This window comes from Eumetopias jubatus, unplaced genomic scaffold (assembly GCF_037043125.1).
Source record: "Eumetopias jubatus isolate StellerSeaLion01/CBP00866 unplaced genomic scaffold, mEumJub1_p1.0 scaffold_10, whole genome shotgun sequence".
NCBI classification, from domain to species: domain Eukaryota; kingdom Metazoa; phylum Chordata; class Mammalia; order Carnivora; family Otariidae; genus Eumetopias; species Eumetopias jubatus.
Genome location: NW_028274816.1, coordinates 10,501,234 through 10,516,849, shown reverse-complemented (window position 1 = coordinate 10,516,849; position 15,616 = coordinate 10,501,234). Strand labels below are relative to the sequence as shown.

The window sequence follows — 15,616 nt, the reverse complement described above, 5'->3', positions numbered from 1 at the left end:
AGATAGCTGGGACCAGGGGGCGGGGAAGCCAGGCAGGAAGCAAGGGGGGGCGGCCTGCTGACTCCGGGTGGTCCGGGGGCCAGGCTGTCCACTCCCTCGACCCCACACGTGGCCCGTGTTGCCAGCAAAGTCCTCCCCTAGCTCTCAGGGGCAACAGGCCCTCCTTTGGCCTTGCAGGAACTGAGTTGACGGCCACTGCCCCCCCTGCAACCCCCTGCATATTGTCTCCCACCTGACACCTCCCTGCACAGCATACGTCATCCTCACCCACACCGAGCTCACGCTTGCTGAAAGCCATCATCTCTTCTGCGAAAACGAGATCTCACCTTTCGGATTCACTCTAGGTAGTGGTTTCTCCCACCCTGGCAGTGCATCACCTGGCCCCACCTGGAGGACTTCGAGAACCATCTCCGCCTAACCCCACCCAAGCCAAGGAAGCAGGCCCACCCACTAGCGTTGCGAGCGGAAAAGAGCAGGACCTCTCTCAGTTTCTTATCTTATCCTTTTAATATTTTTATTGTTTATGAATGTTTTATGATGTACAAGACATATTACTACAAGGAGTCCACAAATAGAGCTCAAGAGTAACACACACATTGGGGAAAGCACTAAACATGATTACCTATTTCTACCGTAGGGGTGCAAGCAAGCAGGTCTGGAGAGTGCTGACCACTAAGGGTCAGGGTGACGATGATAAATGATAATAGGGAGCACCCGGGGCCAGGGAGGGCTCACGTCCCGCCCCAGAGCGAGAAGACGCCACCTAGCTCGTTGCCACGCCAGGACGGAGGCCGAGCGCTGCCAGATGTTCTGAATTCTAGGGAGAATGCACACGTTTGTACTTTGTAGGGGATCTCCCAATTCTGAAATATGGGCACCTCATGAAACGTAACACAGAACAAGCACGGGCGCTAAATATAGCAGCAGAGGCTACGCGGCCTGGGTGCCGGGGCTGTGGTTTCTCGGTGTCACACGCTCCATACCTCCCGGAGAGCTTGTCATCTCCACGGCAGCCCAGGGAGGCCGCACTCCCTCTCTCCTTCGCCGACGGGGCTCAGGACGTCAGGGAATTCACGCGTGGTCCTAGAGAACCGAGGCTCCAGACCACGAAGCCCTGGCTGCTCTGTGTCAGGCGGCCCTTCGGCGGTTAGCCAGCTCCGTGGACGTGAACGCCGCCTTGAACCCGGGGGATTCTGATGGCCGGAGAGAGTCTGCCTCTCCGTGCGCCCCCCTCAGCGGGCAGAAGAGCCTTTCAGCTTCCAAACGACGATAAACCACTACCAGAGAAGGCCCCGGGCTGGGGCGAGGGGCTAACTATTCTCGCAATTTCTGGGGTCACCACGGGGCAGGAGCCAAGCCAGAAAGGGAGAGATGTGATAATAGCGTCACGAGACAAAATCAGCATGAGGGCAGAGGAAGGAGGGGGCGACGCCTACATCGGGTCAGCTCACAGATACAGAAGAACACTAATTTATCGGGTAGCTAACCACCTGTCAGAAGTCGTTCTACACCTGTAGCTAGGTTATTCCATTTACTCTTCCCCTTGTGAGTTGGTGCCTTTAGGATCCCCGTCATATGGGTAAGGAAACTGAGGCACAGTGACATGCCAAAAGTCACGGAGCCAGTGTGCATTTTGATCCAGGCACTTTAAAGCCAGGGCATACACATCGCCTCTCTGGTGCACGGATGTCCTCAGGACGGGGCACTGGGGCTCCTCGGGCCTTGATCCCACCTGTCATTACACATGGATGAGGGAATTCTAGAAAAATGCACGTGCGGGCTAAATCCGTGAAGCAATGCAAACAGGGCCGTGTCTCCTTCGTTAGCTCAGGGAAACTTGCCAATGACAGATGTCAGGTGTATTTTAATTTCCACCACCTCCTCATTCCCGGGGGGCAGAGTACAGAACTCATAACTCGGGCTCTTACGTAGGTCTGGCTCACAGAAGGGACAGTGGCCACTCTCCAATGACGCATTTCTCTTTTCATTCCTCCCGCTCTGGGGATGGTGGCTACAGACAAGTGGAGAAGAGAATTTCCTGCTCTCAAACTTTTTAGAGAAGCGTTATCCAACAGGCCTTTCCACAAGGATGAAAATGTTCTGGCTCTGTGTTGCCTAATACACTAGTCACCAGACACGTGTGGCTTTTATTAAGCAGCTGAGGAACGGGATTTTTAATTACAATGGAAACTGGATTTAAGAAGCCACACCCAGCTAAGGGCTACCATATTGGACAGCACAGCCTCTAGAGGGCGTGGTGAGAAATTGGGGGGGAATGGTATCTAGGTTCTGTCTTCCCCCTCGGATGACTTTAGAGTCTTCTACTCTAGAGTCTCTGAAAAGACTGGAGAAGGTGGAAAGTAGGCTGGGATCTGCCAGAGACGGCCCACCCCTGCCACCTTGGCCTTTGGGAGCTGAATGGCTCCCAGGAAAAATCCAAGTGGGGAATGGTATTTTGGGGGCAGGTTCTTGTTTCGTACCAAGTCAGATTATAACACTGTGCCATTTTTAAACATTTTAACATTCATGGGCTCCATTGCCTACTCCTTCTAAGGGGACCCAGGTTCTATGATCTAAAGGTCAAGGTCTACCCATACTGCCCTTGCCCAAGCCCACGGCAAGGTTGGAGGAAGGAAGCCAAAAATCTCTTTTCCTCCTCCACCTAAGACTTGTGCTCCTTCTAGGGTTTTCCTTCCAGAAGCAGACTTCTGAGTTCTGAAACGATGTCTGTGAGATCGAATGGCAGAGGCATCGAAGGATCATCCTTTTCCCAATATGGTCGACATTCTGGCTTCTGATCCACAGGTAAGGTTCGGGCAATTCGGGACTGGCACCTGGAAGAGTAGGAAGAGGCAATTAATCCATGGGAAGAAATTCCTGGAAGACCCAAATTCATGGGCAGTTTGGAACGACACTGCCATGCACTCCAAAGACAGTGCTTCGCGATGGTGGTGATGATATGAAAGAAGGAGCTCACCAGGCACAATGCAGGTGTTTAGAAGACAGAAGGGCTCTTCTTCGTGGTGCTGGAACTTCTTTTTCTTTTTTCAATTCCCAGCTTTGTATTATCTCTAGTGGCTCCACAGAAGCCAATCACCAGGGAAATTCAGTTACTCTGGCTTTAAAATGGTGAATTATTTTTTCATTATCTCAACTGTTATTTAAAGTGTGTGATTAAGCCATTATCAGATTTAAATGTTTGTGGGATTTCGATGTATTACTAGATTACTGGGAAAGATTAAATTGAATTTACTGCATTAAAACGTCCAAGAATAGATTAAACAATATTACGGGCCGGGATTGACTTTGGAGATTCTAGAGATTTACAAGTGTCCCAGCTTGCTGTGCTCAGAAAAAGGCACTCCAAGGAGAGACGGATTTATAAGGATATATGCAAATAGAGGTTAATAATCATTTCCACTGATGAATAGGTGGGGAAAACTTCCACAAAATTAAATTAAAAGGCTAGCAAGAGTTACTCCCTAAGGAAAACACTTAAATCACAGCTTTTATTAAATGGATTATTCATCAATAGTAGAGAAATTAATTATCATATGCAACTAAATTATAGCCTTGTAGGAAAAAAGTTGGGGCGGCATCATCCCCACCCTGGCAGGCATCTACCTCTCAGAGAGACCAGCTTATTTAAAATTGGTCTGGGAGAGCTCAGTGGCTTTAGCTTTATTCGTCAGAAAAATGAGGATCAGAGAGAATGAAACACAAATTGCAATAAGAAATGAACAATTTCCCTACTCCCTTGGAGCGCACGGCAGTGGAAGCACGTGTACCCAACAGAAGTACTAGGAGTACACTCGAGAAGGAGCTGCGTGGGTCCTTCCCCACTCCCACCTTCTCCGCGTTGTTCTCAAAATCCATTAAAAAGTGGCCATCCCCACGATCTGTCTTCTGTGGAGGACGAACTACGAAGACATCAAAGGAGGCAAGAGCCCGGCCCTATTTCGGAGCCTGATGGCAGAGTAGGTTTCTATAGCTAAAAGACATCTTCTTCTCTGGGGAATTATTGATGGTGAGGGGATCCCCACGGGAAAACATACTTCAACTTTATACCTATTTTCTCGTGTGGTTAATTGCTCTGCCGGCATCCTATGCACTCAATCCGTCGTACATTACACATAACATTCCAATATATCTTCGGCTCTCTGCATCAGACCCTGATAATAGCGTCTGTTAACATGCACTAAGTACTATTATGTAGCACATCACTTCATAAATAATAAGATTAGCTGACCTCAGGGCCCCAAGAAGAGTAATGTGTTTAAATGTTCTCATTATTTATTTAAAACAAGAATTAAAGCAACAGAAGCTGCTTTTGACAATCCTCTTAGCATAAATATTAAACTGTTCGCACTGATAAGCCCCACACAGCGCCGAAGAACAGAGGGTGCGTTCTTAGTGATAGGTGTTTGAGACGGTGCCTCTTGCGGTCGTGGTTCCGAGGGTGCGTCTCTGTAGTTCTAGACACAGTCTCTAAATCACATGAAGGGGATGGAGGCAAATTAATATTCAGGGGGAGCTGCGAATAATTACAAAGGAACTCGACAAGGCTTTTCAAATTGTGCTCTCTCTCTGCTTCAGGATCACAGAGTGATGCTCAATTTACTAGGTAGGGAAAGTTTACTCCAAATTGAGCATCTCAACCTCTCAGTGGATAAATTATCTGCGCACACATTATCCCGGCTGGCAGATTAAAGACCTATGATAAGTGTCGATCCACCTAGAATATCATAAGGTTTGTAAAAAGTCAATAGAGATGCTTTTTCACCTGTCAAATGGGTTTGCCCCTTCGCTTTGAGAAAGTATTAAAAATATTAAAGCCTGCTGCAGAGGTTTGCTTATGCCATGATGTATACACTTCCTCCCCGAGCTTTTCCTTTGGGTGAAGCTGCTCTGTGATTTCCTGCCCCAAACAAGGGCCTGGCTGGTGTGAGAACAACTTCCTTCCCAGGCAGGTGCTGAGAGGCATATCCTTACAATGAAAAATGCTGTAGTCCTTAAGAAAGAATAAAGCAAATTTGGATATACAAATATGAGATGAGAGATACCCAAACAGAGGGAACAGTGTGTGCAAAGGCTCTGGGGTAGGAATGTGTCTGGCATGAGGGAGGCACATGACGGTGGCCAGCACGACTGAAAGGAGCAAAGGATGGATCGCCTACACTCCTCCCTGGCTCCCCCTGGGCTGGAGGTAGAGCCCTTTGTGGGGTCTCTTCACACTCTTAATTCACAGCTTTCAAGGTCGCTTTCCAACTTCTTTTAATGCCCGTGCTCCTTGCTGATTTCTAAAAGGTAGTGACAGGGCCCCCGCAGAGGACTCGTTGTTTGAGGTGATGCTTTACCTACGGGTGAGGATGGGCTACCCCCCATCTCAAATCCTAGTGTTTGGTTCCACATCATGCCAGACTGCGGGACTGAAAGAGAAAGGGATCGAGAATGGCTTGAAGGCGTAGCCCCTTTTCAGTTTCTTTTTCTTTTCTTTTTTTAAGACTATTTATTTATTTGAGAGAAACAGCCAGAGAGAGCATGAGCGTGGGAGGGGCAGAGGAAGAAGGAGAAGCAGGCTTCCCGCTGAGCAGGGAGCCCGATGTCTAGCTCGATCCCGGCACCCCGGGATCATGACTTGAGCCGAAGGCAGATGCTTAACCAACTGAGCCACCCAGGCGCCCCGCCCCTTTTCAGTTTTAATTCCTCCTGCTCAGATCACTCGTTCTGCCTCCTTCTGGCTCATCTCCTATGATGGGGCAGGAGGGAGCTCGAAGCGTCCTGGCAAACGGGGTGCTCTTTGCACACTTGGCACCTGCTGCTGTCTGGGGGCAGGACATCCCAAGCGGGTTTCTCACCCTTGCAGGCTGAGCCTCAACTTCCTGTCCAGTGGGAGTGAGGCTGATGAGGAGGAGAAGGGTGGTAATAACAGTACTTATTTATGGGGTTGTTGTGAAGGGTAAATGAATTAATACATGCAGGGTGTTCTGAACAGCGCCTGAACATCGTAAGCACTCAACAGATATTAAATATTATTATCGCCACCGTTACTTCTACCACGAGGACTAGTGACGGACAGATGATAATGCCAAGGATAGAGCTGTGTCGTCCCTGTGGCAATGCCCCCCTACCCACTAACTGAGTGGGCGGCCCCTGGACCAGCTCTTTTCTAGGAGAAGCTCTGGAGATACGGGAGCAGCTCTTTCTGGCTTGAATCACATTGAGCGTGAGGCTGAATCCTATCACCATGTGATATGCCTGTACGCTGAGGCTTATGTATTCAAGCTGCTACAACCTCCCAGTGACAGGCTCAAATGCTCCGATTCAGAAAGACTCAACCGTTGTGTCCGAAGACCTAGAATTAATAAAAGGCGCTGTCATCAGACTTTCTAAGTGGTGACTCTTCCAGATTGATTTGGCATTTATAGGGAAGAAAGTCGGATTGTTTCTCAGCACGCATACTCTAGAGTTCCTTGCAAAATAAAGGGGCCCTAAGTTCTCTTAGGAAATGTGTTAGGCATGCTGACTGCGGCAAACATTTGCAGTCTGTATCCATCCCTACCTTCTCCAGCAAGAGGACTGAAATTTTCCCGTAGGGAAATCCATCCCCTCCCCATGCCTGGCCAAGTGCTTTGGATGGGATTGGCTCCCCCGCTACAGCCCGAGGAGAGCCTTGACCTTGATCCTAATGAGCACATCCCACTCTCCCAGCCACAGGAAGAGGTTTAGGGGGCGGCATATGACCCAATCTAGGGCAAGAGGGAGAGCAAAACCAGAGGACTGGTATGGGAGCTGCAGGAAAAGCCTTTCTTATCTCCTGTGAGCTATCAGGATGCACCATCTGGGACAGCCACAGTCATCTGGCTAGGTGCAGCAAGGGGCTGGGTCCTGGGCGATATCGTTTGTAGCTGGATCAAGCTACACCTGAAGCTAGGCATGCTTAGACTTTTTTAGTTTCACGAGCCATGACTGAATTAGGTTTTCCTGTCACTTGCAACCAAAGAGTCCTGGAGGACATGTTCCCCACCTGTCAGTTATTTCCCCCCTTTTTACTACAATATCCATTGCCACGGGCCTGCCTGCCAAGGGGATATGGACAGTCCTGTCTCTAAATTGAGATGCCGCTGCTGACACAGCATAGTGTATGCAGGGATCATCCAGGTATGAAAGCAGGAAAACACTGGCTTTTGGTTTTGGTTCCAACGGTATTTCTATTTGGGACAAATTCCTATCCAGAAAACAAGGGTGTGCTGGTATCATCCAAATAGGTCTCTGCATGCAAATAAGCTAGTTTCAGTGACCACAGCTGGATGACGTTTCTCAAGAAAGTTAAAAAAAAAAAAATTCCCCAAAACTCAGTGTTCCCAAGGAGAGGAGATCATTCTGGACCCACCTAAACAGTAAGAAAGTTTTTTCCCTTTTCGACTTTGTCCTCTCTATTCCCATCCTAAAGCAAATCCTATTTTTCATGCTTCTTTGGCTAGCAAATAAACTTGGATCTACCCAGAAACCCCGACCCCTTTCATGAAGCATTATAAAGGGAGCAAAGGAAAATAATAAACACGTCACGTCTCTCCCTCCCAAATTCACATTCTTTCGAGATTCCAAGGACTCTGTGAGCCAACCCCCAAACTCTCGCTATGTAGGAATGGTTCTCCCTGAACGACCTGGTGTCCTAACAGGAAGCAACTGAGAGATGTCCCATTGGCTGGCCCGGTAGCAGGCTGCCCAGAGGTCCCCCTTCTCTGCCCACAGGTGTCACTCATATGGAGCCTCCAGACCCCTGATTTCCCCCAGGGCCACACTTGCATCTGGGTGATCGGGATGGCGGCTACATTAGTGAACACTGGTTGCCATGCTAAAATTAACCACTTTAGCTAAAGTGTGTGTTAATTATGGGTATGCAAGCAGTCAATAAAAGGTTAATGCAAAAGTCAAAGGATAAATTTCTTCCCTTATTGCACCACTTCACAGACTAAATGACTAACATTATACTTTGTGTTTTTAATCAATAGGTTTTACAGTAATGTGCTGGCCATTGATTTTAAGAAAACATATACGGTCTTCCTCCTTGTCCCTAAATTTTGCAACAAATAAAGAAGGACAGGTAACATTTCCATAACTCTTGGTGACGTGATATAGATTTCAGGAGAAAGGATTCTTGCTAAGAGAGTCATCAAGATAAACAAGCTTAAAAAAAATACAAAAAATGAGAACTTGATGGGGACATATTACCAGGCACACACCGTTGAGGAGACAAGAAAAATAAACTCCTAAGAGGTAATTCTTTAATGGGAAACAGGAGAGCAAAGAGGAACTCCTGCTTAAAAAAATTACATTTTGTACGCTGTTTAAACAAAAGACTCTGAATCCACAGCACTGTCTTAATTTGATTTTTTTACAACCTGAGAGAGATGGGGGAGGTGCGTATTTAATGCCCATTTCAAGTGAGGGCTGCCTTACCCACGGTTAACCAGGGGGGAATGGGGGAGCAGGGGTTGGGCCTGGCCTGGGCATCCGGCTGGCTACCCCTTCCACCGCGTTCCATTGTTCTCATGTGCTTCTGCTTGGACTAAAACGGGCCCCGTCCCCAGACTATTTAGCTGTTCTTGACAAATTTAGATATTCAGGAGATTCCAAACCATTTCAGGGCAAAAGGAGGAGCAAAACTTTTTTTTTTCCTTCAAGTTCTAGAAGAACTGTTATCACAGCAAACGACTGACAAAACTTCTTTTTCGCTCTGATGACTTGGCAGTTCTTACGGCATAAGCGTCTATATTCTATAGAAATGAAAGATACATGTTCATCTTTTAGGAGCATAAGCTGCCTCTAATTATATTCCTGGGGTGACCTTGAGAAAAATCGCTCAACCTCTTCGTTTCCTCCGCTGTTACATGAAGTTAATGCTTCTCTGCTTCACCGGGTTATGGGAAGATAAAACCAAATATGTCCATAAAAGCCCTTTAAAATAGGTAAAACACCACACAAATGTATAATTATGTCTCAATATCCCTTTCCTCTCTGTACAGATACAGGTCCTGCTTTAAAAACCCGGCTGATTACACAATGTTGGCCAGAGGCGCTCGTAACGCTTATAAATAAAAATGAAAGGGCTCACACTTCTAAAGACTGGAGTGATTTAAACGCAACTTCACCAGAAAATACTCAGCGAACTAAAAAAGTGCACTTCTCTTCAAGTCAGAGTTCTTTCCAGAATTGTAATGTACGATGAGGAGCTGACCGTCATTCTGGCTGATGAACAGGAGTCTGTCTTAGGCTATCAGCCCCATCAGAATGCATTCCCTTAAACCACATAAGCCAGCATGGAGGCTTCAGAGGCCTCACTCATGCAGCCAACACTGATATGGCCTCACATTAAATCTACATTTAACTTGCAAAACCCAACTGGCTGGATCAGCATGGAAACAGCAGGAAGTAATGAGGTAATGGGGGCAACCATCTCCTCTATGGTCTTTTATGCTTTGGAGGGAGCAGGAGACCAACAGAGGGCACGAAGTTTTCTCTGTTCTTCCCATTCTCTTTGAGACCATGAGTCACAGCATCTTGCCCTCCAGGGGGATTCCGGTGTTCAAACCTAAGTATTTTTCATATACCATCCGATCTAAATCCCTGATGGTACTTTATGTACAATTTCAGGGATTTTCACACATCATTCTGACTCTCAGCGAGGTCTACTTTGAACACGACATTCCAGATCTAACCTTGAGTGAGTGGCCACTCCTCACTGGGCTGTTTCTCACGATTTGCCCCAAATAATCTGTCTTCGTCAGCGGTAAGAAGAGTTTGTGGTCCAGTTTATAATAATCTAGGCTTGACACTCCAAGTCCTTTCAAAAGAAATGAGCTAACACATTTATAATTTGTCTTCTCAGACTTTCTGTCACGACCATCACGGCACTGTGGGTCCCTCTGAAAACAAACAGCCAAGCTGGCCTATCTACCGTAATTCTCTACCTTGACAAAGCTGGTGTTATAAAAGTGGCTTCTTAAATGGCTAGAACTCAGTTTACCCACTGCAGAACTACTAAGCAAATCCAACTGCTAAATGAGTTTCAACAAAGGACACGTTCACTTTCTCTTTGAAAGGCTTTTAACCTTTTGCCTCTGGACCACATGTTAATGTTTCCAGATCAGTAAAGTCAACACACATCAGGGCGAGGAAAAGCCAAACTTTGGCCCACGGGTCAGCTTTTTTTCTTTTCTTTTCTTTTCTTTTAGGTCAATGTACCTTTCTAGTTGGTAGTATTTTTCAACCATGACCACTTGAGAGAGAAGGCTTGGCTTAACTTCTAGTTGTGTAAGAATCTACTCTGGGGTTCATGCTTCAGGGAAGATGTGAAGAGCCTAACAGAAGAGTCTGCTGAGGTGGGTTAAAAACCAAATATCCCCAAAAGGCTTGTGAACGCTTGTGCCATTAAGCCATATGGCCATCTAGCCATTTTTTCCAGAAATCGTTGTGCCATTCAGCACGGATAACCCTGCTGTCTAGATCTAATAGTCAGCATATTCACAGGGGACCAAGCGTGGATCCATACTGTCTACCCAACTGGGAAGAGAAGGGAATAGCACAGGCCATGGCCCAGCTTCTGGAAATGACTTGTGTTCTCCACCTTCGTTTGGACCTCAAAAGGCATTTTCCGTATAAACAGTGGTTTTCATGGTTCCCAATTCTACTACCTATGATTTCTCTGAAATGGCACACTAATACTTTATAGCCCAATAACCAAGACTATCAGCGTTTTTGGTTTTATTTTGTTAAATAAATAAAACACACACACACACACACACACACACACACACACACACACAAAACATTTAGAGTTCCAACTTGGGACTCCAAGGAGGAATTTCCTTTGATAAGGGTTTCCCAACCTTCTGGCTCATGGAACGAGGGTTTCTTTCCACTCCAAAGACTGCTAAGAGCTTCTCTGGCCAATGGCAAAGCCCCATCAAAGAGGAGAAGACTCTGGGGTAAGGATAAAGGTGCCCAGTTAGTACCTCCGGGAGGTCAGGAGATGAGGAGACATGGGTCACAAGAGCCTCTTGCCGGCATAAAAATCAGGGGTATGTTTTGATGATGGAATGGCTCAAGGCCATGGTCACACTTTCTTCCAGGCCCAGGAGTGCCAGGCCCTTTCCCCTTTTAGTGCCAGTATCGGCCGCCTCCTCCGTGGCTTCTTCCCAACCCGTGTGGTGACACTGTGTAAGCCTCACATCTCCTTACCCCTCTGAAATTGCTTGCTTAAAAATTTCAGATCATGTTTGTTGCTGTGGGAGAGAATGATAAAGAAATTCTATCTTATGCCAATGCTCCTCCAGTGTTGTCTCCTCTCAGATCAAAAGGGAGAGTAATAATGCTAATAAAAACATTACAAATAACCAATAATAAATACCGAGTGCCAGGTACTTTATACATCTATTTAAATTAACGTTGGTCCTCAAAATGGAAACTGAGGCCCAGAAGATTAACTAACTCATCCTAGATTTCACAGCCAAACAAAGGACAGAATCAGGATTTGGCAAAATTGCCTGACTCCAAACCTCAAGCTCTTTGCACTATTCCAAAATACCAACATCAAAAGGATCACTTTGGGCCCTTGTTAAAAATACGGTTTTCCAAAGGCACCTAGCCCCAAGTCAGCCCCTCCAGAGGAGGGTCCGGTCAGTCTGAATTTTCACAGGTGACTCTTTGGATCAGGCCAGTTTGCACCATGTTAACCTGCCACAAAGGGCCACAAAGAAGGTAAAGTGGAACGTGGAGGGGCGACACGTGGGCCCATAAAGAACTCACAATATTTTCATGTCCATCTCAGAGGACACTGGACTCAGAGCTGGCTCTTGCAGACAAGCGCCTTGGCCCCCTAAGCAAGCAACATAGGACAGGTCTCTTGGAGTCCTTCCCTTCCTTCAGGGACTCTGACAGGCCTGGAGAACTACTTAATACTTGAGACTGCTTGGCCCACCACTGGGGTGTACACCCAGGGGGTGGAGGGTTGAGAACAATTTCATCCCCAGGTCCATTTGTCGGCTTGTCAGTGCCATAATCATAGTGATGAATGGGCTACCTTGACAGCTCGACATTTAGGAGCTGCTGACCTCTGATCTCTGGTCACATGATAGGGTCACCTGAAACTTGCCTGACTTCTACCTGGTCAAGGGTAACAATATAAAGGTCAACTAGGCTGGACGATTATATGTATCCAGTCTGAGCCCGCTTGGTCAGGAGCTTTAAGAGAGGCCGGGTTGGGTTCCCTGGCTCACAAAGCTATGGAACCACTGCAGAAATGCGCCCGACAGAAGATATACAATTTCAAAGCAGTCTAGAGTAACTTTCCTTGTGAGGGAATAGAATGAACTCATTATTTTTAAAGGGCAACAATGAAAACAAACACTTTGGAGGAAAATATATTCTGCCAGTGACTCTGCCATCGGGAGGGAAGTGTAGAGGCGCAGGCCTTAATGAGTGGTATTAATGCTCTCCCTGCAGCTTGGCAGAAGGTCCAATTTGATGCAATTACTGGAACGAAACCCCCACCGGTTAGTCTCAAGCCCGCCTTTCAGCCAGAGAATACGGCTTCTCTGCTGTCTGGTCAGCACAGGACCCCACAAGGGACCACGATGGACAAAAGATAACCCTTTCCCAATTTCAGGGCACCCCTGTCACTTGAAACTTAAGTCAAGTTTGCATGGGACAGTCTCAAACTTCACAAAGATTCCAGAACGACGTATAAACAGAAATTCAAGGTGGCTGTGATTTTTAGATGCACTGTCACATTAAAAAAAAATTATATATATTTCTTCTTACGGATCTGAAGATGTTTGCTTTTTGGCTATCTGGTTAAATTCCATTTACTCCCGATCAGATAATAATGGTCACATAGGTCATGAATACAGTGCTGCAGACGAAAGCTAACGGGCCAATGTCATTGATTTGCAGACTCTAGAAACTTCATAACCCATGCAAGAAGCAGGCATTATGGAGAAATCTGATTTACATCAGAAGCCTGGTTCCTACAAAGGATTTTCACCCTACTCCCCCCTCTCCCAGCAAAGTCAAAGACCGACAGACAGACAGCCACTGGAGCCTAATCCACTCATACTCTTGAGAGATGAGCAAAGCAAAGGACAATGGTTTACAGAATAAAAGGCCAGCTGTTCTGACTTTGGAATGCTCATTTGAGTTGTAAGCTGTGAAATAAATTTGAGTTGATGGTTTCCCCATCTGCTCACCTGTCAGTCTATCTCCACTGTACCGCTGTTTTTAAATCTTTTTTTTTAAAGATTTTATTTATTTATTTGAGAGAGAGAGAGAATGAGAGATAGAAAGCACGAGAGGGAAAGAGGGTCAGAGGGAGAAGCAGGCCCCTTGCCGAGCAGGGAGCCCGATGCGGGACTCGATCCCGAGACTCCAGGATCATGACCTGAGCCGAAGGCAGTCGCTCAACCAACTGAGCCACCCAGGTGCCCCATGTACCGCTGTTTTTAGAAATACTTCCGTGTAACCCGTTTAATTGGTTTGGGGATGCCGAGAAACATCTCTCAGGCTTATTTTAACCTTATTCCGAACAGGAGGCTACTGGGCCTTTGTTTCTCCTCTCTTCTTTCAAGAGCACTCACTAACGGGTCAAGAGCACGCACAGCAGAAAACCCAGTGTAGCCCAATACCGACAGTGTGGGGCGGTCAAATTCAGAACTAGAAAATGCGGGGCCGAAATGAAAGCCAGTACCAGACCGCTGATGAGCTTATGCTCTGCGCTGGCGTAAAAGCTGAGGCAAAGTCAAAATTCTTACAACGGTGTGCAAGTCCCTTTGTTGATCTCTACCCCTCCCCCACTGGGTTGTCTGGCCCTCCCTCCTTCCGCTTGTCCCCTTGTTCCCTTTGCCCTGGTCTGCACTGGCTCATGTGCTCTTCCCTGAACAGGCAAAGAACACTGTCAGGACATTAGTATCTGCTGTTTCTTCTACCTTGAAAATTCTTCCCCCTAAGGCCTCCATGTGGCTTGCTCCCCCACTGCTCAAACAGAGCCCAATCAGTGAGGCCTATCTTGACTGCCCTTCCCAAGACAGCAGCATCCCCCTTCCCTCCAGCCCCTGGCCCAGCACTGCCCATCTTCCTTCCCTGCACTATTTTTCTACACAACACCTGGTACCATTCGGTGTGTGTGTGTGTGTGTGTGTGTGTGTGTGTGTGGTGTGTGTGTGTGTGTGTGTGTGTGTAAAATGAGCTCCCCGAAGACAGGGATTTCTACTGTCTCTTCCAAGCCCAGAGCAGAGTCTGGCATGTTGCAGCCACATTAAATATAGTAGAATGCACAGAAATGATCGAGAACAACTTGCATCTGAACCTACTTCTTTAAAATAGAACTGATTTCCCTGCTATACAACCAATTGTCTAGTGATGATAGTCAAAGTCCGAGGCACAATCAGAGGAGGAATAATAATACCATGACTAGCCACTGACAAGGAGGACGGTTCGGCAGAAAGAACGTCGCCGTGGGGGGGTGGGTGCCGGGCATTCAAGCTCCAGTCCGGCCACCACCTTACCCTGTGACCTGGGGCAAAGCCGTGGCTTTCTGGTCACCAGGACTCAGGTCCGTAAAATGAAGGGTGGAGCCAGACAATCCTTAAGGTTCCTCCCATCTCTAGAAAACTTGAGATTTTACATATACACATAGTTAACCTCCACATACCTTATCTCGTGTGACCCTCACTACAAGGGTAGGAAGGAGGGGTGTCACCCAGTTTGGGAGACAAGGAAGCCGAGGCCTCGCTCCAGGTCACGTGGCCAGTAAGTCACAAAGCTGGGACCGGAACTGAGGTCATGGCTAGGCCAGCATTTTTCTGTTTAGCTGCATTTCCTCTATTGGTTGAATTGAAAAGTACTCCCAGTCGCTGTTACTCTGGTTCATAAACTACTTCTGCAGACAAGTCCTAATTCATTCATTCAACAGATCTTTAGGAGGTACCAGGATCTACAAATATCGAAGTGAACTAGAACAAAATCCCAAGTTTCATGGAGGTTACAATCTGCTGGGGGAAGACAGAGAATAAGCACGTGTATCATTTAGAAACTTTGCATGGAGCTACCAGCAAGAGGGCCCGGGGACAACAGTGGCTACAGAAGATGGAGGTTTATTTTTCCTTCACATCTCAGGAGTTTGAGGAGGTCACGGGACAGCGGTCCAGAGGTACCCAGGACCCAGGCTGTTGCATGTACTTTTTGGCTCTGCTGTCCTTAGCTGACACCGACCATCCTCAAGCTCACGTCATGGTCCTGGGTACTCCAGCCACTGCATCTTGAGTCCCAGGAAGCCCCAGGGAGCAGGAGAGAGGATAGTGGGGGTAAAAATGTGTGCTTCCCTCCTCTTTTTAGGGAGGACAGGCAACCACCCTCCACCTCTCTCTCACTGATGAGAACTCAGTCCCTGGGCTGCAGGCGGGGCTGGTGACTGTAGGTTTCTAAGGAGATGTACTACCCTCTTCTTTTCTCTGTCAAAACCAAGATTCTACACTAAGGAAGAAGGAAAGAATGGAGGCGGGATGAGACCACAGAATGGAAGCCAACAGATACTAAGACTGTTCGTGCTGGAGATAAA

At 47.2% G+C, this 15,616-nt stretch overlaps 1 protein-coding gene across 1 annotated transcript in view; it reads right to left on the bottom strand.

Annotated features, from left to right (window-relative positions):
* Nucleotides 1-484: 484 nt before the first annotated feature.
* FTO (FTO alpha-ketoglutarate dependent dioxygenase) overlaps nt 485-15,616 on the bottom strand; it is a 372,292-nt gene continuing 357,160 nt past the window's right edge. The window contains exon 9 of the mRNA XM_028093842.2: nt 485-2,834. Coding sequence (XP_027949643.1) covers nt 2,681-2,834 — 154 coding nt within the window. The 3' untranslated portion in view covers nt 485-2,680. The remainder of the gene's footprint in view (nt 2,835-15,616) is intronic.